The sequence below is a fragment of the Sebastes umbrosus genome, chromosome 4 (genome assembly GCF_015220745.1).
Source record: "Sebastes umbrosus isolate fSebUmb1 chromosome 4, fSebUmb1.pri, whole genome shotgun sequence".
NCBI lineage: Eukaryota > Metazoa > Chordata > Actinopteri > Perciformes > Sebastidae > Sebastes > Sebastes umbrosus.
The window spans coordinates 38,004,147-38,029,217 of NC_051272.1; the positions used below are offsets into that span (position 1 = coordinate 38,004,147).

General features: G+C 42.2%; 2 protein-coding genes across 2 annotated transcripts in view; one reads left to right on the forward strand and one right to left on the reverse strand.

Moving 5' to 3' along the window:
- LOC119486724 overlaps window positions 1-25,071 on the forward strand; it is a 1,187,645-nt gene that overhangs the window by 1,004,153 nt on the left and 158,421 nt on the right. The gene's annotated exons all lie outside the window — the stretch shown is intronic.
- On the reverse strand, window positions 1,626-10,406 carry LOC119486719 (ribonuclease inhibitor-like). The gene is made up of 3 exons (XM_037767031.1): window positions 10,234-10,406; window positions 3,224-3,400; window positions 1,626-1,746 (listed from the first exon to the last, which is right to left on the reverse strand). Exons 1-3 carry the CDS (start codon window positions 10,344-10,346, stop codon window positions 1,626-1,628), a joined length of 411 nt encoding a protein of 136 aa, XP_037622959.1. The 5' UTR covers window positions 10,347-10,406.

Consider the following 25,071-nt stretch of genomic DNA (forward strand, 5'->3'; position numbering starts at 1 on the left):
AACAAAATCATCTTCACATCAACTCTAACACATGATCACAACAAGCTTCTGGCTGATCTGATTGGCTGACTGTTCTCTCTCTCTGTGTGTCACCATTCTCCTCTCACAGCTTAACTGAGGAAACACATCACAACATTACTGTTGAAGCCCGCATGGACCAACTTGGACTCTCGACTGACCTCAGAGTCTTCAGTCTACAGTGTGGACTCTCCACAAGATCAGACAGCAGCTTCACATCTGAATCCTTCAGGTTGTTGTATCTCAGATCCAGCTCTCTCAGATGGGAGGGGTTGGACTTCAGAGCTGAGGCCAGAGAAGCACAGCTGATCTCTGACAAACTGCAGCCACTCAATCTGAATAAAGAATACATGATAAAGATAGAAATCACTTAATAATTCAATCAGATGTGTTCAGGTTTTAAATGTGTAGCTCAACATCACTATGTCCTAATCAATGATCCTTTCCCTAAAATGAGTAGAGTGACTTAGTCATTGACTTATTGTGGATCATCATAATGTCAGCCTTCTACCGACATAATCCAGATGTCACCACAACATTCATACACCTGTTCATGTCAACACACATTAATAACATGCTGCTGACCTCAGTCAAGTCTGGAATTAGAGGATCAATATTATAGTGATCCTTTAAACAGCTGCATTTGGTGTGTGTGTGTGTGTGTGCTGGAGGATCAATATGAATGATCAGACATTATTTGTGGAATACATTGAAACAAACAGAAACCAGAGAAATATTTCTACTTCATGAAGTAAACTTGGATCAATTTAAAACCAATATTAGTTCAGAGGATCTTCTGTATCCAGATGTGACCATTTACCAACAATGATAAATATTAATTTACTTTAACAACTAACAGTGGACATTTTCTACACTTTAAGAAATACAAGTCTTTTGTGACTGCAGACTAAATTTAGTTCAAGAAACTATGAAAATATGAAGAAAAGGACATTAACAACTTTATGGATGTAATTTATGTTTGTACATAAATCAGCTTCAATTGTTATTTAAACATATAAGATCTATAACAGTAACAGAGAGTCAGTGAACTGACCTCAGAGTCTCCAGTCTACAGTGTGGACTCTCCAGAAAACCACACAGTAGCTTCACTCCTGAATCCTGCAGCTTGTTGTCACTCAGCTCCAGCTTTCTCAGATGGGAGGGGTTGGACTTCAGAGCTGAGACCAGAGAAGCACAGCTGATCTCTGACAAACTGCAGCCCCTCAATCTGAATAAAGAATAAATTATGTAAGTTTAGAAGACAACGTTCCTGCTTGAAATTATTCAATGTTTAATAATGTGTTCAGAGCTGAAGAAGGTTTAGAATGTAGAAGTTTAGAAAATGTAAACTCCAAATAATAATAATAATAATAATACATTTTATTTATGGGCGCCTTTCAAAACACTCAAGGTCACCTTACAAGGCAGAGTTAAAAATGGATAACAATGTAACAATAAATAATAAAATTAACAAAACAAATTTACAGTGTATAAAATCATTATGTACAGAGGATTCGTGGAACCAGATGGATAATGATCAAAGTGAATATGCCAGTTTAAAGAGATGTGTTTTGAGACAAGATTTGAAAGTGGAGAGAGAGTCAATGTTACGGATGTCTGGTGGGAGGGAGTTCCAGAGGCAGGGGGCAGAGCGGCTCTAGAAAGGCTCTAGACCCCATGGTGGTCAAGTGGGCGGGTGGCACAGTGATGTGGATGGAAGAAGAAGACCTGAGAGTGCAGATGGTTGTGTTGATATGCAGGAGTTCAGAGAGGTACTGGGGGGCGAGGTCATAGATGGCCTTAAAGGTGAGGAGCAGAATCTTGAAATCAGTGCGGTATTTAACCGGGAGCCAATGAAGATGCTGAAGGACAGGAGTGATGTGATTAATGGAGGGGGTTCTGGTGATGATGCGAGTGACATTGAAAATGGATGTTAAATTTATGGAAGATATGGCCAAGAGGAAGTAGATAAAAGGTAAACAAAAGGGTCCCAAGGAGAGAGCCCCGTGGAACACCGGTAGTGAATGGAAATGGCTGGGATTTGAAAGTTTTGAGTTGGATGAGCTGAGTGCGACCAGAGAGGTATGATTTAAACCAGTCCAAGGGTGTGTTAGTGATTCCAATAGATGCTAGTCTGTCGAGGAGGATGTCGTGAGAGACGGTGTCAAAGGCTGCGATCAGATCAAGGAAGATGAGAAAAGATAACAGTCCGGAGTCAGCTGCCATGAGAAGGTCATTAGTGATTTTTACCAAAGCTGTTTCTGCTGTGGAGGGGGCGAAAACCAGACTGAAATTGTTGATAAAGGTTATTGTCAGACGTGAGCATGAACCTGAGATGCAACTATTTTTTCGAGGATTTTAGATAGAAAAGGTAGGTTCGAAATAGGATGAAGGTTATTGAAATTGTTGGGATCTGCACCAGGTTTCTTGAGTATTGGAGTTATAGTGGCTCTTTTGAAAAATGAGGGAACAATACCAGAGGTGAGGGAGGAATGTATGATGACAGTTATTAGGGAGGACAGAGAGGATAGGCAGGCTTTTACCAAAACAGTAGGAAGAGGTTCTAACTGACAGGTAGATGGCTTGGATTTCCGAATGAGGTCTGATAATTCAACAACAGAGCGGAGTTTGAAACTTGAAAGTGAACGAGTGAGAGGTGCTGAAATAACCGGAAGAGATGAACTGTAGGAGGTATTAGAAGACAGTTGCTGGTGCAGTTGTGGCTTCAAATAATTAGACAACACTGACATGAAAACAGAGCACAGTTAGATCTGCTGTCAAAAAGAACGTTGGAATAACTTAGAACCATAGAAACCTCTAATTAGATGGTGTCATTCATAATCATCACTTATGTGCCTTTAAGTTGGTGCAATACGTTTTTGTTGAAGAGTGCTGCACCTTTAGACATGTTCAAATAGAGTGCTACAGGAATGAGTCCTAAAACCCAGAAATGAGTTAGCATTTCAGCACTTCCTGTTCCCTCATCTGGAAGTCAATGGGTTTTTTGAATGGGTTTTTAGTTAGATGCCTGAAATAAGGTCTGTGGTTAAAGGTCCAGTGTGTAGGATCTGACGGTATCTAGCGGTAAGGTGAGGAGATTGCAACCAACTGAAGCCTCTCCTGTGTACCAAGCATGTTGGAGAGCTACGGTGGCCGACGTGAAAACATGTGTACAAACTACATAAGCTATAGTCAGTAAACTGACCTCAGAGTCTCCAGTCTACAGTTTGGACTCTCCAATCCAGCAAACAGCAGCTTCACTCCTGAATCCTTCAGGTTGTAGTTTTCACTCAGGTCCAGCTCTTTCAGATGGGAGGGGTTGGACTTCAGAGCTGAGGCCACAACTTCACAGTGAGTATCTGAGAGTCCACAGTCAGAAAGTCTGTCATGACACAAAAATTAAGAAATATGATTTTATGAAAGATGACAGTTTATATTTACTTCATGCATTTCATGACTAAACAGTTTGATATATACTTCTTTGATTAACATTTGCTCCTCACATCAGTGGTTCAGCTAATCTTATCTCACTGTTTGACATGAAACAATAATTCTCATCACTCTCTCTCAAACCTGCAGACTTTTAATCTTTGCTTTTCTTTAATCTTGCTGATGAAAAAGGAGAAAATGTAGTTACATTGAGGATTCCATAATGTCCAGTCTGTCAGTGTGATCTGATCCCAGGTCTGTCTCCACAAAGTTAGCATGAGGCCTTCTTGATTAGAAAAACATTTTTAAAACTCAATGAATAAGTAATAATAATACAGTTGAGAGAGTTGACCTCTCTTTGCTAGCTACCTGCTGCTGTCAGGTACACGTCCATAAATGGGAAAATTCAGTGACTGCTGCCAAACAGTAGAGAAATTAGACAAATTGTGTATTAATATTAAACCTGTACATAATTAAACATTCATATAATTAGATATTTTGATGACTGCATTGCGTTTTGTCATTCACACTCTTTTCTGAGCATCAAACATATTCAGCTCATAAACACAATTGACGAACCAATGAGGTTGCATTATTTTCATCATAATATCATCAGAAAGATGTTATCAGTGTATCAGCATTAAAAACATAACATTGATCTTTGGTGTGTATAAGATCTCCTAAAACCATTCTGCTGTTATATATTCATCAGACTGCTGTTTCCTTCTGTGAGTAACAGAATAAAAGGAAAGACTTAAAAACAAGATGATGGAACACAACTTGAATTCATTAGCAATAAAATGTACCATTGCTCGATTCAACACACTCAGGGGTTTTACAACAACACTGTTTGTCTCGTATGACCAGTAGTTTACGGTGGATAATGCTAGAGTTGGGTTGCTTTCGGTTTTGCCGGTCCAGTCCGGTGTACGAGCTTAAACCGGTTGGATTTTATGCTAACTGGCAGAACCAATATTTGTCATTATGACACGTTCTGGCAAATTAAAAAGTAGCCTACATCAACAACCTGTGCCGACAGAGACACAGTGCTAAATCCAGCCTGTATTGCATTACTAATAAGCAATATGACAACGTGATTAACATAATATTATGATATTATGTTGGTTTAGAAACAAGAACAGGTTTGTTAACTGGGAAGTTCATGTGTTTTTTTGGTGTGACGAGACGAGACATGGCAGAGCTGGTCTCAAAGAAAACTAAAACTGTGGCAACATGACAGCATTTTGGATTTGAAGCCAATGAAAGAGATGAGCCCAATAACACACGAGGTAAGGTGTAATGTGGTGCTGCTTCTTCTTCTTTAGTGTTTATTGAAGGTGCAAACCAGCTTAGAGGTGCATTACTGCCACCAAGTGGACTGGACTGGATGCTGCACTCTCATTCATGGGCTCTCTCTGGCTGCTGAGTCAAGTGCGACACCTAGAGGTAAAATTCGGTATACCAGTCCGGTCTGGAGTTTGGCTTAATACCAAACCAGTTTGAAATATTTCACACCGGCACAACCCAAGCTAATGCTAATGTTAAAACTTTAGATTGATGTTGTTGTGCAACTGACATTACTGAATCAGTTCACTGACTTGATGAATATTCTCCACTTGTGCTACCAAATCACTGTTAGCATAGCATTCAATTTTATCCCATAATTGTCACTTGTGGCCACAGTGGCTGCTTCAGCTAAAGTTACATAATAATTAATAAGAGGAAGAAGAAGAAAAAAAAAATAATCCATCTGTACAGCACTTTTCAAAAACAAGTTTACGAAGAGCTTCAAAGACATAAAAACATTTTTTTGGTCCAGGTTCTTTAAAAGGTGCAACATGTAAGATCTGGCCTGAATTTTAGTTTAAAACATAAAAATAATTAACATTATCAAAAGAATGTGAAGAAGTAACAGCTTTGTAACGTTTTAAAGTATTATTTTACCGTGGGTTTCTGTAACGTGTTAAAGTATTACTTTACAGTGTGTCTGTAACGTGTCAAAGTATTATTTTACAGTGTGTCTCTGTAACGTGTCAAAGTATTATTTTACAGTGTGTCTCTTTAACGTGTTTAAGTATTATTTTACAGTGTGTCTCTGTAACATGTTTAAGTGTTAAAAAAAGTGCTGTTTAATCAGTTAAATGCTGTTTAATCAGTGATATCAAGATCAGAAATACTTTATCTACCCCGGGGACAATTACAATTGTTCCATTTTAGAATAAAAATATACTGGGAAAAAAAGTTCGGAAACTTGTGTTTGTTGGATTATTTCTTTGTTGTATCAATGCTAATTGACATTGTATTTTACATCGTTGGAAAGCCTGTTAATTTACCTTCACAATGATGTCCAACTTGTAAGGATCATGCATTTGTGGGATGAGCAGCAGAGCTGATTATGTGGGTAGCGCCCAAGAAAAAATTGCCAAAATGCTCTGCCAATGGTAGCGGGAGTGGGGCTTCGGGGCTCTGCAGACTGAGTCCAGCATGTCGTCCACAGCAGGCAGACCACGGCTCGTTGACTGCAGTTCACTTTACAACCAAGCTCTTCTACTGTATTTCACCGGTGTGACCGTGAGTAAGCTGTGACCTGTGTGTGTTTTTCCCCCGTGAGTAAGACGGTATTTCCCCGGTGTCAGACTTGATACTAACAAATAACACTAATAACGTTACCTCCAGGAAAATACTTCCAATAATTAAATCCATGCTCTACTTTATAACCGTGGTGGTTATGTAAAAGCAAGCAACTAATTCACATATTTGGAAATTACCTCCGCTAAGTGTATTTCATGGATGTTTCTGACTACGAGTAACAGCTACCGGGGTCTGTTTTTTCCTGTGAAACAGAGTGTATTTCACCGGTGTTCCTATATATGAGTAGCCGTGACTTGGGTGTGTGACGCAAATATGTCGTGGCAGGTGTATTGCTCAGGACCCAAAGAAGCACAATGAAAGTGGGAAGTTGTTTGTATAAGCGGTTCCTGAGAAAGCTGCAAGCATTCGGCCCGTTCTGAACGGACATGCTCTTAACGGACGCTGCACTGTCTGGATTAAATTAGAAGAAGCAGAAACGAGAAATCGACTCACACCCCTACCTCGTCCTCCTCGCCGCGGGGAGGCTGCTTCGCCGGGAGTAGAGTGTGCGGCAGCTCCAGGAGATGTACCCCCAGTTAGCAGTTAGCTCAAATTCAGCCAGTGCAAACCCCAGCACCAGGGCTCTGATCCCAGGACCGCCCCGACTCCCTGCCAGATCAGCAAACGTTCTGTTGCTGCCGTTACACCGGTTAGACCCGTCGTTCCACCAGCCAGCTGATCTTTTGTTTTTTTTATTTTGTATTACCAGGTTCACATGCCGCCTCCAACACCCAAAGAGATGAATAAGAAAAAACTGTAAAATGTAACAAATATTACAAATAAATAGAATAAGTGTTCATTAAAAGGACTATTTGTAACTTTCAGAAATGCTTGTTAACAGCGACACCTGTGGCCGTGAAGTCAACGAAAGTCAGCGTTGGGCTCGCGCCTGCTCGCTCTAAATCACATATGTCAAACTCAAGGCGGTATTATCTTTGGCCCGCAGGATAATATCTAATTACTATTAGAGCTGGCCCGCCTGTATATTGCACGCACCACTAATACTACAAATCCCACAATGCACTGCCAGTGCGTTGCCACGTGAGGGCCTGCAAGCGCGAGCCCTTGCACTACTCGCTCATCAGCAGCTTTATGGAGCTAGTCACCTGTGGCCAACTTTCAGCTATCCCACTCCCCAAAAAATGGCTAAACGAAAGGTGGACTTTGAAAACAGAGGTTTTCAAGGCAGGTGGGAGGCAGAGTATATGTTCGTGGATATAAAGGGCAAAGCTGTTTGTCTTGTGTGCGGAGACGGTGTGGCTGTAATGAAAGAATATAACGTAAGAAGACACTATGAAGCGAAACACCACGACAGGTACAAGCATCTGGACATGAAACAGAGGCTCCAGAAGGTAGAAGAGTTGAAAAGAAGTCTGGTGTCACAGCAGGCTATGTTCACAAAAGCCAAATCACAAAGTGAGGCTGCTGTAAAGGCTAGTTTTATTGTGGCAACAGAGGTTGCTAAATCAGCCCGGCCCTTTACCGAGGGAGAATTTGGCAAAAACTGCATGATGAAAGTTTGCGACGTCGTGTGCCCAGATAAAAGGTAAGCATTTTCAAATGTGAGCCTGAGCAGAAACACCGTTGCTGATCGTGTACGTGAGCTTGCCACCAATCTACAACAACAGCTGGTGGGAAAGGGAAAAGATTTCATCGCATACTCCCTTGCTGTGGATGAGAGCAGCGACACTTCTGATACTGCCCAGCTGTCAATTTTCATCCGTGGAGTGGACTCAAGTCTGTGCGTAACAGAGGAACTTTTGGGATTAAGATCAATGCATGGCACAACTACGGGAAAAGATTTCTTTGAAGAGGTATCCAGATGTGTAAATGAAATGGGGCTGCCTTGGGATAAACTTGTGGGACTGACAACAGATGGAGCGCCCGCGATGTGCGGTCAAAAGAATGGATTGGTGGGCAGGATCCGGGAGAAGATGCGGGAGGAAAACGGCGCAGGTGAGCTGACAGCTTATCACTGCATCATACACCAGGAATCGTTGTGTGGCAAAGCCTTGAAAATGGAACATGTAATGAGCACCATAACACGAGCAGTTAACTTCATAAGAGCCAAAGGTTTAAATCACCGCCAGTTCAAGTCTTTTCTGGAGGAGTTGGGTTCAGAATATGGTGACTTGCCCTATCACACAGAGGTGCGATGGCTAAGCCAAGGAAAAGTGCTGAAAAGATGTTTCGAGTTGCATGAGGAGATCTGTCAGTTCATGGAAAGCAAAGGGAGAGACACAACAGAGCTCCGGGATAAAAAGTTGCGGTGTGAAGTGGCGTTTCTGTGTGACATCACGAGCCATCTCAATGCGCTCAACCTGCAGCTTCAGGGGCGAGGCCATGTGATCACAGAGATGTACGCTACAGTGAGGGCTTTTAAAACCAAGCTGCGCCTGTGGGAGACGCAGATGCTGCAAGAAAACTTGAGCCATTTTCCGTGCTGCCAAACTATGAAAGAGCAGGTCTCTACCGCCGTGTTCCCAAGTGCACAGTTTGCTGAAAAACTCAGCATACTTGGTGCCGACTTCACACGGCGATTTGACGACTTTGAAGCCCAAAAAAGCAGGTTTGAATTGCTCAGCAATCCATTTGCAGCTGACGTGGAAAGCGCACCAACCAACCTCCAAATGGAGCTGATTGAACTCCAATGTAGTGACACACTCAAGGCAAAGTATGACTCTGTGGGTGCTGCACAGTTTCCACGTTTCATCCCCGACACAATGCCCCAGCTGCGTACCCAAGCTGCTCAAATGCTCTCTATGTTTGGCAGCACATACCTGTGTGAACAACTGTTCTCCTTGATGAAGATAAACAAAACATCACACAGGAGTCGTCTTACTGATGAACACCTTCACTCAATCCTGAGGATTTCCTCAGCTCAGAGCCTGACCCCAAACATTGATGAACTTGCATCCAAGATGAGATGCCAAGTATCTGGCTTAGACTAGTGTGCATCACAGAGCAGCAAACTGAGCTTTAATGTATGTTTCCTTTTTGCACTTTTTTTCTTGTACCACAGGGCATGTTTGGTTTTTCTTTGGAGGAAATTATTTTTTGGCTGTTGTTGGCCTGTGGAAAAATGTCTTCATTAGAAATTACTCTGGAAAAGCTGCAGATAGAGCCATAAGAAATGAATGCAACAGATTGTTCATTTATTTAATGTTTAATGTTGTTTTTATAGGCAATAACTTAAGCTTTGTTAGTTCCAGGTTCAATATGTGCAATAAGTTAATTTCAATAAGTTTTGCAATAAACATTGAACCAGTTCGGCCCTCGACTTGTACCAATTTTTTAATTTGGCCCACTGTGTATTTGAGTTTGACACCCCTGCTCTAAATAGACATGAACGAGCATCGCTCAAAACAGTAAGGCGACACACGTCAGCTAAAACCACAATATCACCCTATATTTCAGCTGCTTGGCAGTAATGTTAGCTGACCAGACGAAGGTCTCTCCATGAATCACTGCTGATCCTAGTGTTGGCTTTTCCTGCTTCAGCGTCGGTGCCGGGGCTCTGAATCAGGAAAAGCGGGTCGGTGCCGGAGCTCCGCAGCGAGACACGTTATTGCCTCCCCGACCGGATGCCGGTGTCTCCTGACTGCGCCCACAGGGGAGACACCGGCACCCGGTCGGAGGCGATAACGTGTCTCGCTGCGGAGCTCCGTCCCTTCACAAGACACGGTGAAGGTCTCTGTTGGTCTGGAGGAGCTGCAGCATTTATTTCTGCCGAACGTCCACTGTATATTCACTAGATATTCTCAGAGCTAAACTAACTTTTCTGCAGAGTGGAGTGAGCGCGTGTTCACGTTTAGAGGTGGAGCGAGAACACACGCTGTCTGAGTGAAGGCAAGCAGGCAGAGGAGACGAGAGTACAGCGAGCACACGCGAGCGTGCATGTGTCCCGACCCGGTACATTTATACGCTTAAAAAGTTACAAACAGTTCCTTTAACTTGACAGCTAGAAACATAACCTACTGAAACATTTTTTGACTCAACATTTGAAACAGCTCAAGAACATCTGTGAAAAAATACAACTGACATATTTATGTAATAAACACATGGAATTCTAAGAATGATTTTATAGTGTGTATATTTGAAGAAATAAACTACTAATCTACACTGATTTATAAAGTTAATCACATCTGGACTTACAGAGCTTTTCTGCAGTTCCTCACAGCTGGAATCAGTCTTCGTCGTCCCGCGTCTGTTGTTTTGTACTTCTTCAGGTCCAACTCATCCAGAACCTCCTCTGACATCTGCAGCATGTACGCCAGAGCTGAGCAGTGGATCTTAGAGAGTTTCTTCTTTGATCTGTTCTCTGACTTCAGGAACTCTTGGATCTCCTGATGTACCGAGTGGTCGTTCATCTCCGTCAGACAGTGGAAGATGTTGATGCTTCTGTCAGGAGAGATTTTATCTCTGATCATCTCCTTCAGGTTGTTGGTGGCTCTCTGGGTGCTTCCTGAACTGCTCTTTATCTGACCCAGCAGACTTCCTAAGAGCCTCTGGTTGGACTCCAGAGAGAGGCCATGAAGGAAGCGAACAAACAGGTCCAGGTGGCCATTTTTACTTTCAAGGGATTTCTCCATGGCTCTCTTCAGGAAGACATCCAAAGATGGGCCACGACTATCATTGTTTCCAAAATGCTTAGAGATGTTCTTGAGAAAAGACTTTAGGTCTGACTCTCTGTGCTTGTAGTCTTCTCCCAGGAAGTCCTCCAGTACCTCTGTGTTGCTGTTTGTGTAACAGTGGAACATGTAGACTGCAGCCAGAAACTCCTGAATGCTCAGGTGAACAAAGCAGTAGACGGTTTCCTGGAAGATCACACACTCTCTTTTGAAGATCTCTGTACAAACTCCTGAGTACACCGAGGTCTCTGTGACATCCAGACCACACCGCTCCAGGTCTTCTTGGTAGAACATGATGTTTCCTTTCTCCAGATGTTCAAACGCCAGCCTCCCCAGCTTCAGAAGAACTTCGCTGTCAGCCTCCGTCAGCTCCTGTGGACTCGTCTCATGTCCCTCACCGTACTTCTGCTTCTTCCTCTTTGTCTGAACCACAAGGAAGTGTGAGTACATGTCAGTCAGGGTCTTGGGCAGCTCTCCTCTCTGGTCTGTAGTCAACATGTGGTCCAGAACTGTAGCAGTGATCCAGCAGAAGACTGGGATTAGACACATGATGTGGAGGCTCCTGGATGTCTTGATGTGTGAGATGATTCTGCTGGACAGCTCTTCATCACTGACTCTCCTCCTGAAGTACTCCTCCTTCTGGGCGTCAGTGAAGCCTCGTACTTCTGTTACCCTGTCAACACGCGCAGGAGGGATCTGATTGGCTGCTGCAGGTCGGGAAGTTATCCAGACGAGAGCTGTGGGAAGCAGATTACCCTGGATGAGGTTTGTCAACAGCATGTTGACTGATGACTTCTGGGTGACATCAGACACAACCTCGTTGTTGTGGAAATCCAGTGAAAGTCTGCTTTCATCCAGGCCGTCAAAGATGAACAGAACTTTACAGACAGCGAGCTTCTCTGCTGTGACCTTCTGTAATGTTGGATGGAAAACATGGAGCAACATGAGAAGACTGTACTGCTCATCTCTGATCAAGTTCAGCTCCCTGAATGAAAGCAGAACCACCAGACTGACATCTTGGTTTTCCAAGCCCTCTGCCCAGTCCAGAGTGAACTTCTGCACTGAGAAGGTTTTTCCAACGCCAGCGACGCCATTCGTCAGAACGACTCTGATGTGTCCCTGTTGGTCAGATAAGGCTTTAAAGATGTCGTGGCACTTGATTGGAGCGTCATGGAGGGTCTTCTTCTTGGAAGCTGTCTCAAGCTGCCTCACCTCATGTTGGGTATTAACCTCTTCACTCTGTCCCTCTGTGATGTAGAGCTCAGTGTAGATCCTGTTGAAGAGGGTTACACTTCCTGTTTCATCAGTTCCTTCAGTCACACGTTCACAGGTCTTCTTCAGACTGATCTTATGTTCATTTAAAACCTCCTGCAGACCTCTATCTGCTGAAAGAGAAGGAAAAAAGTTTGAGACAAAACACAGAAACTTATTATTTTCATTGCCAATATGAAAATAATCAATATAAGAACATATAAAGAAGTAAAGGTTATAAAGTCATCATCCCTTCTTGAAGTCAAAACTAACGTCAACATGATTTCTACATTTATTGTCAATAGTTTATATTTGTAAAGAGAAGCATCAGAAATGTTAATTTTTTCTCAGCCTCTGACTGTGTGTTGGTGTACATGTTTGATTGACAGCAGAGGAGGCGGAGCCTCAGCTGATCGCCAGCAGCTCTTCATGTAAACAGCTCACTGTGGCTGTTCCTACCTCCCTGTAATATTTAAAACTCATCAAATAATGCAGAATATGTTCATGTCTCGTTGACCAATACACTGCGTTTCCTATAGCTGCTTCAAAATAAAAGCCTTCCGCTGGTGGAGGACTATTATGTGAAGCAGAAGGAAATGTTGAGTTTTCAGCAGTAAATAAACAAACCTCTGATGTGACTAAAGCTCAGCTCGGTTTTTCCTACAGTAGAAGTGCATGTATTCATGACTTGGCACAACGCAGAACAGAAAACAGCAAAAGACAAAGTAAACAAATTTCTATACGGCTTAAAAGAGGAGGGAAACTGCCCACCCAGTGTCATTCTGATCTCTCCTTCACTCAATGTGTTATCAGCCAAACCGGAAACTCTGGTCTGTTTTAGGCCCTTTTGAGATTCTATGTTCTTTGTGTTTTGCTTATTGGTAGTGTTGACTATCCTAGTTGGGGGAAAAAAATAAATACCCATCAATTAGGTTACCTGCACTAGGACGTTTAGGTGCTATTGTGCAAGAATCTGGCTTGCCTCACGATAGCCTAGCGCCTGCAGGCTTTATTTTATTATTCTATTCATTTGTTGATTTTCTCTGAAACCCTTTATACTCATTTCTTTTAGTCTATTTTATTTGGGGAAACTTTAAAGGAGGGTAAAAGGAAAAATAAAAACAATATTTCAGTTTCCTTAATTGTAGGTTATTGTAGAGGCATTTGTCCATTATCAAAGAGGCATTTGTTCATTATTATTATTATTAAGGAGGCATTTTATTTTATATTATGTGGATGGGAACTGTTTTTCAGTCTTCTGCCTGAACAACTAAAGTCTGGGGGAATCAGTACCACCACACTGTTAAACATCTAAACTAACCAATGTTGATATTAGATATTATATCATAACACTTTTTAAGATGTTTAATGTGCTGCAACTGACTGATAAACTGACTCTACTGTAGCCTGAAAACTGATGTTAGCAGTGCAGCTTTCCTCAGTGGGTGTTTGTTTGGTTGCTTGTTCAACATGTCACACTGCAGGACCAGACGTGTGTTTGTAAGTTAGAGAAGGAGACTTTAGCAGGAAAGCTAATGTGTGCTGTTGTTCAAAGTCTGTGGCTCTTGTTGTGTCTCAGGCTGCTGTCTGGCTGTTAGTCAGTGTCTGTGATAGAACAGTGATGTTGTTGCTTCACACAACATTCTGATTGGTTAATGCAAAGACGGAGTGCTATCATAAAGACAAAACATAAAATATAAAATTATTTCTTTTGGGTTCAGATTTTCTCTCAAAGGAGAATACAGGACAAGTGATGCAGAGCAGATATGTATGATGGAGAAGATCTTAACAGTCCTGTTTCCAGACATGAAGACATCAGCAGACCGATCTACAGTCTTACTTTGTACAGTGCTGGTCTGACTGGCTGTCTGAGGTCCAGGTCTTGTTCTGGATCTGGACATCAGCTCCTCCACAGAAGCATGACTCTTCTTCTCTCTGTGGAGACATTACTTTAGAACTAAAATCATTTGTTGATTGTTGGTGAAGAATATCCAGACTTGGCTGACACTGAAGCTCAGATGGTCACAGAGGAGAGATAAAGTGTTGGTACTGAATTCAGCATTCAGTCTGTGATGAAAATGTTCCTTTATTTTAACTCTCCTGCTTTAATAAACAAGAATTAGCTGCTTTTCCTATCTGACTGTGTTATTGAACATTTAGTGATCTGGCTGAAGTTTGTTTATTAAAGGTGAACAACGGTCATTTTTTTAACATTAATATTATTTTGGAGGCTAAAAAACAATATAATATATATAACTATATAAAAAAAACACAACTTGCTCATGTATGCACATATTGAGAGGACGCTCCGGGAAACCACAAGGTGACAGCGCCATCACGGTAAACATTAACTGCCTGTCAGTGGTGATATGAATGGAGTATAAAATTTCAACATTTGCAATATAAATAAACATGCTGTTACTATATGAATCTATGTTATGTGTTAACAATAAACACTTATAAAACAGTGAAACTGTGTCATACCTCTCTGACTTCTTTAGTCTTCCAGTAGTTATAGTTTATGGAAGTGCTGTCCACTGGATCGGAGAGATCCATGACAGGATTTGGGCAGCAGCTAGCTTGTAGTTTCCACAGTGATGAACTCACCAGTAAGGTTTCTCGGATTATTCCCATCTGTGCTCTACGTGGTCAAAAAAATTCTAGGACTGTATTTATCGAATTAGTTATAGCTAACGTTATTTTACTATCTAACTAGCTAGCTACCAATAAGCCGTGCCTGTTGCTAGCATGGTCACTAGCCGCAGGGTGACCATCACAACATGCACTGAAATCCTGTCATGGATCTCTCCGTTCCGGTGGACAGCACCTGCATAAACTATAACTACTGGAAGACAAAAGAAGTCAGAGGGGTTTGACAAAGTTTCCCTGTTTTAGAAGTGTTTATTGTTAACACATAAAATAGATTCAGAAAGTGACAGCATGTTTATTTATGTTGCAAATGTTGTTGAAATTCTATACTCCATTCATATCACCACTGAGGTGATTGAACTGAGGTTAGAAGTGGTCTAAATATTGAGCTAGACCAGCAGTCTAAGACACACATCATGTAACACTGGTGTCCTTGGTCTTCCTTCTTTAATGTCAATATGTTTTCTGCCACTTTCTACTGTCAACTATCAAATGAAGGCATGAATTCAAATATTGTAAAAAAAAACAGAAGTGGTACAAATCTACATTTGACCATTTCATGTCAGCAGAGATGTTTGTTCTTGACCTTCAGAAACAATATGTGGTGCAGAGAATCTAAGCTCAAAGATCCACATAATAATAACCCAGAGCTTTCAAGCTCTGGATCATTAGTAAGTGGACCTTTGAGCAGAGTTTTCCTTGAAGCACATTCTTCTAGATTTTGAATAGTCACAGATCTTTAGATCATTTCACAGTTGTAAATGTAAACAGTGGATCTGAATGAAAAAATGACAGCTGGGTACTGGAGACTCTGCTCTCTGTCTGTACTGAACTCTGCAAACACAGATGATTTTATTCATATTGCTTTTATCCTTGGTAAATTCTATTTTTAGGATATTAAGGTTGCTCTAAACACACAAACTACTGCTACTGTCAACAATAACAAGGGTTAAAAGTTTGTAGCTGTTTTCTTAGATTAGATTACATCTTTTCTGGGTGACTGACAGCCGTCACAGATTGTAAGAGGAAGATGGCACAAATGATTCAGCTTTGTCTGTGTCACAAAAATGTTAAATTGTAGTTTGCAAATATACTTCAGTAAAAACTTTAACATAAAAAGTAAATCAACAGAAAACATTGGCGGAGATGCTGAAAATGAGTCATGTAAATGAGTTAGTAGCAGCTCTCTTACTTTGACTCTGAGGGTCCTGGTTCATTACTGAAGTCTGGAGGATCCCATATGGACCGGTCACTCTTCATAGACAGACAGCTGGGTACTGGAGACTCTGCTCTCTGTCTGTACTGAACTCTGCAAACACCAACATGATTTTATTCATATCACATGAATCCTTGATAAATTCTCTGATGACAAAGACATTTCAGTAGCTCTAAACACACAAACTACTGCTACTGTCAATAATGTGGTTTAAAGTTTGTATTAGTCCTCTTAGATTACAGCTCTTCTGGGTGACTGACAGCTGTCACAGATACGAAGAGGAACAATACACAAATTCATTCTCATCTGTCATGAAAAGTTTGTTAAACTTCAGTTAGTAAATACATTTTAGTAGAAATTTAATATAAAAACACACAATCAACAAAATCATGGCATTGGCATGATTTTGTTTTTATATCATTCTGTATCTTCCCAGTGGTGTTCCTTATGTCTTAAAATCTGAACTCTACGTACGAATGTTTAGCAGCAAAATGCTGTTTTCCCTTCAAGACCTTCTAAAAATGTTTGCCAACATCATGACCTGACGTAGGTTTCTACATGATGACACTGCTACACTTACAATATCTATACATCCTTATAGTCAGTGTATTAATACAGTATCTATACATCCTTATAGTCAGTGTATTAATACAGTAACTATACATCCTTATAGTCAGTGTGTTAATACAGTATCTATACATCCTTATAGTCAGTGTATTAATACAGTATCTATACATCCTTATAGTCAGTGTATTAACGTTACATACAGTAACTTAGATGGCGGTCAGTGTGCTCCCAGTCAGAAGAAGCAGACAGGAGAACCGGCAGGAAGCTAAGCGATGTACTGCTGTGGACGCCACGTTAGTTCAGATCAGAACAACACAAACTAACTAACCGATGGATGCAGCGGTAGACCAGCAGCTCCTGTGTTCTGAGAGGTAACATTACTGCTTTTGTGAATGGAGTCTGGTGGCTTTGAAGAGAGCGATATAACGGCTTCAGTTCTCCGTCAGAAAGGGCTGTCTGATGGCGAGGTAAAGCAGAGAAAATATTCGAAATATAGCGTACACTTAAACAAATTTGTATTTTTTTTATTTTTTAGGTGGCTAAAATACATTCTGCTGCTCCCATCCACAGCTGCTTTACCTCACCGTCAGACAGCCCTTTCTGACGGGGAACTGAAGCCGTTATATCGCTCTCTTCAAAGCCACCAGACTATTAGACTATTAGACACTATTATTAGACTAGATTACATCTTTTGTAGGTGACTGACAGCTGTCACAGATACTAAGAGGAAGAGTTTATTTGACGAAGTTTGTTCAATTTTAGTTGGCAAATACATTTGTGTAGAAAGTCGAATATAGCAGCTCTCTTACTTTGACTCTGAGGGTCCAGGTTCATTACTGAAGTTCAGAATATCACCTTTAGACCGGTCACTCTTCATAGACAGACAGCTGGGTACTGGAGACTCTGCTCTCTGTCTGTACTGAACTCTGCAAACACCAAGATGATTTTATTCATATCACATGAATCCTTGATAAATTCTCTTTTTTAAGGTCATTAACACACAAACTACTGCTACTGTCAAATATAACGAGGGTTTAAAGTTTGTAGCCATTCTGTCAGATTAGATTACATCTTTGTTAGGTGACTGACAGCTGTCCCAGATACTAAGAGGAAGAGTTTATTCCATGAAGTTTGTTAAATTTTAGTTGGCAAATACATTTGTGTAGAAATTTGAATCTACAAACACAAAATCAACAGAAAACATGGCATTGTCAGAGGTAACTAAAAACGAGTCATATAATTGGGTTAGTAGCAGCTAGCTTACTTTGTGTCTGAGGGTCCAGGTTCATTACTGAAGTTCAGAAAATGACCTTTGGACTTGTCACTCTTCATAGACAGACAGCCAGAGACTGGAGACTCTTCTCTGTCCTCCTCTTCCTCCACACAATCACTCATCTTCTGATCTGAAGTCAGTCTGAGAGGTAAAACAGGAACACTGACTGTGAGCTCAGAACATTTAACGGAAACAAGTTTGTGCAAGAGTCACAGGCAAGACTGAGAAAACAGGAAGTAACACACACACACACACACACACACACACACACACTATATAGTATAATAAAACCATCCAGCATTCACCTGGTCAGTTCTCTTTAACTCTCTGCTTGTTTTCTTGGCTTACAGCAGGTTTAATGAGGATTATTCAGCCAGTCATGACTTTGTGTTCACAGATGAATCAAACTGTTGAGTTCATTCTAACATTTCTGTCCTCTACAGTCCACAGGGAGGAAACTGACTCAGAGAGTTTAACAGTAAAGTAATAAAATGTTGGATTAACACTCACCCTGCTTCAGTTTTTAGTTTTCCTCCTCCTGCTCCGTTGGCTCTAAATGGATTCTGAGCTGACTGAACATGTTCACTCTCAGTGTTTCCTCCCTGTTCTCATGTACTTGCATCACCTGGATCAGTGTGGCTCCCCCCCCTCTCCACTTACAGGAAATCATGAAGGTTTATCCAAGTGTGTGTGTGTGTGTGTGTTACTTCCTGTTTTCTCAGTCTTGCCTGTGACTCTTGCACAAACTTGTTTCCGTTAAATGTGTGTGTGTGTGTGTGTGTGTGTGTGTGTGTGTGTGTGTGTGTGCGCTCACACAGATCAGCTTTAAAATGGGGACAGAAAAACCACAGAAACATGTTGAAGCTTTAAAAAATGAAAGTGACCGTTAACACTAACGTTAGCTACGTTTCTTTGTTAATATCACAAAGTTAGCTAACTTATTTTAAAATGAGTTAACTCAAAATACTTAAACATTGATGAAATAAATAAACTTGTTTTCTCTTCAAAAAGAAAAAATCAAGAATTAGCGCCTCACGGTTGTCTGCCTCCCCCAACCAGTCAAGTTACAGTTTACATCCACGTCTGTCCAAAATGTCATCACTTCATCATTTTATCATAATTAACATCTGTGTGAAATTGTCATAATTAGCAGATGAATTCTTGAGTTATGGCCTTTAATGTGTTTTGTGAGGTCACAGTGACCTTTGACCTTTGAACACCAAACTCTAATCAGTCCATACTTGAGTCCAAGTGGGCGTTTGTGCAACTTGTTTGCTGAGTTTAATTTCAAATCCAGTTTAACTACATTATGATGACACTTAACCTTTACAAAACCAAGTCAGTCAGAAAGAAAGCATTCACACCATCAGTTCAGAGTTCACTGCATCAATTCAGATAAACCTCCTTTGTGGTAAAACAGAGGGAACGGTGACATCTGCTGGCAGAAAGCAGCTCCAGCAGGAACAACAAAACATGAACGGTGGTCAGAAGGACCGCTTCAACACGGATTTCTGAGAGGAAAAAGCTCCGCGGGGGACTTTATGTGTCTATGTTCAGTCATGTAATGTGAAAAGTAGCAGAGTCACACATGAAACTGGAATTGTCCTGTATGTACATGATGAGTGGATATTAAATCTAGAGTCCGCATGTTAATCAGTTCTGTTTGTTTAGTTTACATCAAACATTATATAAAATATGAAGGTGCTGACATTACACCAAAATCCAGACGTAGTCTGTTTGTAGTCAGTTGAGAAACTGAAGTGAAGCCTCGACTGAATTCAGATTTGATCTAATTCTTTCTGATTGTTACAAGCAAATATTTATCTTCTATAATATGAGAATTGGCTGGTATTGGTTTTAATCATGGATGTATAAAGAGAAGTGGATCCAGTGTCAGAGTGTCTGAGTGGAGCATAAAGACAAAATGGCTCGACTGCCGAGGGATAAAGAACCCGGATCATCCGGTGATCTTCCTCATCCATTGGGCCCATAGAGCAGGAGCAGTAGTGTTTCCTTTAACTCCTCCTCCTCCTCCTCCCAGCCCTTGCTCCTTTAACTCCTCCTCCCAGCCCTCGCTCCTTTAACTCCTCCTCCCATCCCTCGCTCCTTTAACTCCTCCTCCTCCCATCCCTTGCTCCTTTAACTCCTCCTCCTCCTCCCAGCCCTCGCTCCTTTAACTCCTCCTCCCAGCCCTCGCTCCTTTAACTCCTCCTCCTCCTCCCATCCCTCGCTCCTTTAACTCCTCCTCCTCCTCCCAGCCCTCGCTCCTTTAACTCCTCCTCCCATCCCTCGCTCCTTTAACTCCTCCTCCTCCTCCCAGCCCTCGCTCCTTTAACTCCTCCTCCCATCCCTCGCTCCTTTAACTCCTCCTCCTCCCAGCCCTCGCTCCTTTAACTCCTCCTCCCATCCCTCCCTCCTTTAACTCCTCCTCCTTTAACTCCTCCTCCCATCCCTCGCTCCTTTAACTCCTCCTCCCAGCCCTCGCTCCTTTAACTCCAACACCAACAAAAAGACCGGGAACAAGACAACCAGCAGAAACCCAGACAGCCCCAACCAGCACCTGCACAACCCCCCAAAAACCCACGCCTGTACCGCCGCGAGCAGCTTGCCAACAAATCAAAAACCATTCAAAACCGATCACCCTTAGTAGACAGCTTCATCAAAGAAACCCTCAAGGAACTGGATTCACTACAGCCCATCACACCACCAGGGGGAGCCACTGCACCACAAACTACCAGTCACAAACCACAAGACACCAAAGCACCAAATGAAACACTAGCACTGCACTCCCCCTCACCATTCCCATCACCAGCAATAATGTTACAGTATCCCCCCCAACCCAACACCTCCACTGAAACCCAGGTCCTGGCAACTATTCACCAAACTCGATAAGAACATCATATCAACTCCCCTTGCCCACCCACACCCATCATGGGTATCCACACCGACAAACACAGAAAAGATAAAAGAAGAACTGGAAAAACAAGGCATCTCCACAACCAAAGCACACCGTATCATCAGCCGAGCCACTCAACAGCCACCTTCATAAGGATCCACCTCACCAACCCCACAGATGCACCTGGTCTCATACAAGAAGGCTTCTACATGAACTCCTTTCACTACAGAGTCGAAAAATCTCACCCACCCCCATCCACCCAACAATGTTTCAACTGCCAACAATTCAACCACACATCAATGCAATGCAAGAACCCGGTCACATGTCTCAGATGTTCAGGAAACCACCACCACAAACAATGCAACAAGGACAGAACAAACTGTAAATGTGCCAACTGCAGCGGCAAGCAGCCCTCCATCTCCAAACACTGCCCCACCTACCTAGCCCTCACCACCACAGCACCAAGAAGCTCCCGACCGCAAAATCGTTCAAGGTTCCAGTTCCCCCCCAATTCCCACATCCCACCGACCCCCCAGGACACCACACCGACCCCCCAGGACCCCAGCACAAACCTCAACAAGATTCACGAAGACCTCAAACTCCTATACAAAGACGGCACTACCGTACAGAAAATCCTGGAAAAAACACAAACTTTTTTAAACAGTCCAATCTTTTAAAACGCTCATAACTTATTTTTTTGTTTTTTTTTATCCAATCCTTTTAACCTGTTTTATGGCTACCACCTTTTTACACATAAACATCAGAGGAATAAGGAAAAACAAAAGTGAACTGAAACAAATTTTAACTGAAAAACAAGTCACAGTAGCCTCCATTAATGAAACCCTCCTCAGGAAAGAAACACCTTTTAACCTAGATGGTTTTAATATTCTAAGAAAAGAGCGACCAACAGGCCATGGGGGCGGAGTGGCACTTTTAATCAAACAGGGAATCGAATACAGGGAAACCCTTTTTAATCTGACACAAGAAGAACTTGCACATAATGAATACGTGGCCACCACACTGCTTTTAAATACATCCAACTCTCCTCATCTCATCAATATATTGTCCCCCCTGGAATACAGCCCTCAGGAAAACTCATCAAGACCATCACCAACAATAACAGAAACAAGCTGATAATGGGAGGTTTGAATGCCAAACAAGGATTTTAACTGCAACACTACAAACAAATCAGGAATAACACTCAAAGAAATACTAGACACCACCAACCTCACTATCCTCAATAATGATGAACCGACACACACTCTGCCAACTCCACCATGGACATCCTGCCTCAAAAAGAAGTTGGTGAATTTTTAGCTTAACCTCCTCCTTTTTCCTATCAGCAAGCTTCTTTAGCAATGGCAGGAGACTTTTAAAAAAAAAAGTTCATCTGCATCGGTGGGTGTTGGAGGTGGGGGTGTGGATGGGGGGCTGGTGTCATCATCCAGTGCAAGGAGGAGTCTCCTCTCAAAGGGACTCACAGATGCACTACCTGGGTCTACTCGCCTCCTTTTTGAAGGTGGCAGTGGATTAGGTGCAACTGGCTCACTGGGTTGCACTTGGGGGGGGGACTGACTGTGCTGTAGGGAGGTGGGGGGGGTTTGGATGCTGCAGGGAGGGGGGGTGGATGGAGGAAACAGGCTGTGCTGCAGTCTTTATTTTGGATCGACAATGTTTATTTTAAAAGATTCTCGGGAGTTTCGAGAGGCGGCGAGTCGTGTCGGACGCCCGTGATCTGCATAAAGTAGACTAGCCCTCAACTTTATGAAATGAGGAGCGGGCGTCGTGACACTCCGTTTCTGGAATTGCACCGTCACGCTACCAGAATGCATTGCACGGCTGCTTACATAGACAGGGAAGCATGGAAAGGGCGGAGCCTGTGGACACGTACCATGAGTCGTTAGACAGAATACAGTAGATAGAGTTACTCTATAGAGATTTTATTTTGAAAAAAAAACTTGTCCTGAATTCCCTGTTAAGATACAGTTACCTTCTGGGGCGTGTGTGTGTGTGTGTGTGTGTGTGTGTGTGTGTGTGTGTGTGTGTGTGTGTGCGCGAGAGAGAGAGACAGGCTGTATTCGAAACTGCATACTACACTAGTAGTACAACCTCATACTATACTATAGTAGTTGTACGTACTGACTTGGCCAAAATGTGGTATGTATTATATAGCATGTAGTATGTAGTATGCGAACAAAAGCTAAATCTACAGTATGCCAAAAATACCCGGATGTCGTACTGATTTGGGAAAAATCTTTAGTCTGCATCGGACCAGTCAACCTCGCCTACTGTATCCCACAATGTAAAGCGCTGGACCGCTACAGGCTACGGTTACAACAACAACAGCAGTAGCCAAAAACGGCTTGTTTTTTTTACATTTTGCCAGAGTCGCTGCCAGCCAGCTGGGTAGTCACGCTCACAGACCGCTAAGAGCTGCTGGAGCTCTCTAGAGACCGATCTGTAGACAAGAGGCTTTTATTTCCTTGTTGACGGATAGTTTGTTTAAATATCACAACACAGATGTCCATTATAAATGAACAGGAACCTGTGATTATCTGCCTTTTTGGAGTTGAAAAGCTCCACAATCACCCGCCTGGTCTAGCATACTGCTAAATACATCGCTTTAACCGTCACATACTGCATACTACTGAGGAACACAGTATGCAGTATGTACTGTATACTGCGTACTGCATTCGTCAGTAGTATGCAGTATGTAAAGTATACTGCGTACTGCATTCGTCAGTAGTATGCAGTATGTATTGTATACTGCATACTGCGTTTGTCAGTAGTATGTAGTAGGTGGTTTTGAATACAGCCATAAGGCCTTTTCCATTTCTGATTTTATACGGCTCGATTCCTCTCCTCGACTCCTCTCCTCGCGTCTTAGTCCCGCCCAGGGGAGATGCGAGCAGAGGAGGCTAGGAAGAGACACGAGGAGAGAGGAAGAGAGGAAATATGTTTTTAAAGACATGAGACGTCCTTTCCTCTGAAGCGTCACGTGAAGCGACGTCCGTTTCTGATGACAGCAGCAGCTGATCACAGCTGGATCAACTGTCAGTCGGCTTTAACAGCTGTAGAGACTTTAGAAGGAGTTTGTGTCTGAACTGATCGAATACTAATAAAGACACTCAGTTATCATCAGTGGCAGAGCAGCAGTGTTTTCTCTCTGTAGCCTGTTACCTGTTTAACAAACACCTGCACATGAATAACAGCTGCAGTCTGTATTTCCACTGTGGACTGAGTCCTGCTTAGAGGACCAGGAACCATCTCTACTGGCACAATATCTTTATATTATTTATTCATTATTAGTGTCTGTATTTATTGATATTCTGACACTAGAAATTATGTATTAAGCTAAATGTTTCAGGGAAAATTGAAATGATGTAACTCACATAAAATCCCGATGCTCAAGAATTATCAGCTTCACATGTGACTGAATAGAAATGACGATAAATGATGTAAAAGGTGTAAAAGACAGACCCTCCTTATCTCTCTGACTTTAATAGTATCCTTAATAAAAGTTAATGGGGGAAATAACAGATCATGAAAAGAAAACTCTTTCTGTGGGCGGCTGTGGCTCAGAGGGTAGTTGTTGGTAGTTGTCCACCAATCGGAAAGTCGTGGTTCGATCGGCTGCTCGGGGTCACATGTCGATGTGTCCTTGAGCAAGACACTTAACCCCAAATTGCTCCCGAAGGCATAGCCATCGCTGTGTGAATGAGTATTTAGATTAGATCCTGATGGGCAAAGTTGGCACCTTAGCAGCCTCTACCATCAGTGTATGAATGGGTGGGTTAATGGGTGAATGCTGACATGTAGTGTAAAGAGCTTTGAGTGGTCGGAAGACTAGAAAAGCGCTATATAAATGCAAGTCCATTTACCATTTCTAATAAATGAAGAAAGTTGTTTGAGGTCCGTTTGTTGTCAGGTGTTATAAAGCTCTTTCAGTGTCAGACTCCTTCAGCCGTGGTGTGTGAAGCAGAGATACTGCAAGACCCAGGGCATTACGGGAAAGGCCTGGCTGTAGCCTGATCAAAGAGCTGATTGGCTCTCAGTTTTGACAGCGAACACCACGTGTAGTAGAAAGTCAAAACTTTCTGTGTAATATATCTAACACTAGATTGTAGGGTATTAGTCTCATGTTGTGCAATGAAGGTTTCATCTGTTAACAAACACATCTTGTGTGGTTGATAATAATAATAATAATAATTATTATAATAATGAAGGTTATCTACATATAACACTTATCAAAACGAATACTCATTATGTGCTTTACAAGTCAGACATAAAAATGATAAAGGATAGAATCCAATGCCAGATACACGCAGTGAATCTACAGAACTACAGATCGGATCTAACAGGAAGTCACTATCTCTGTGACTTCCTGTAAATTCTTTGAAGGCTGCTGGAAACTGTCAGACTTGATCGCAGCTTTTAGTCACTACCCCCTGCTGCTGCCGCCTGATCTCGTCTACTTTCCAGGTGAGACGCAGCTCATCTCCAACGAGCC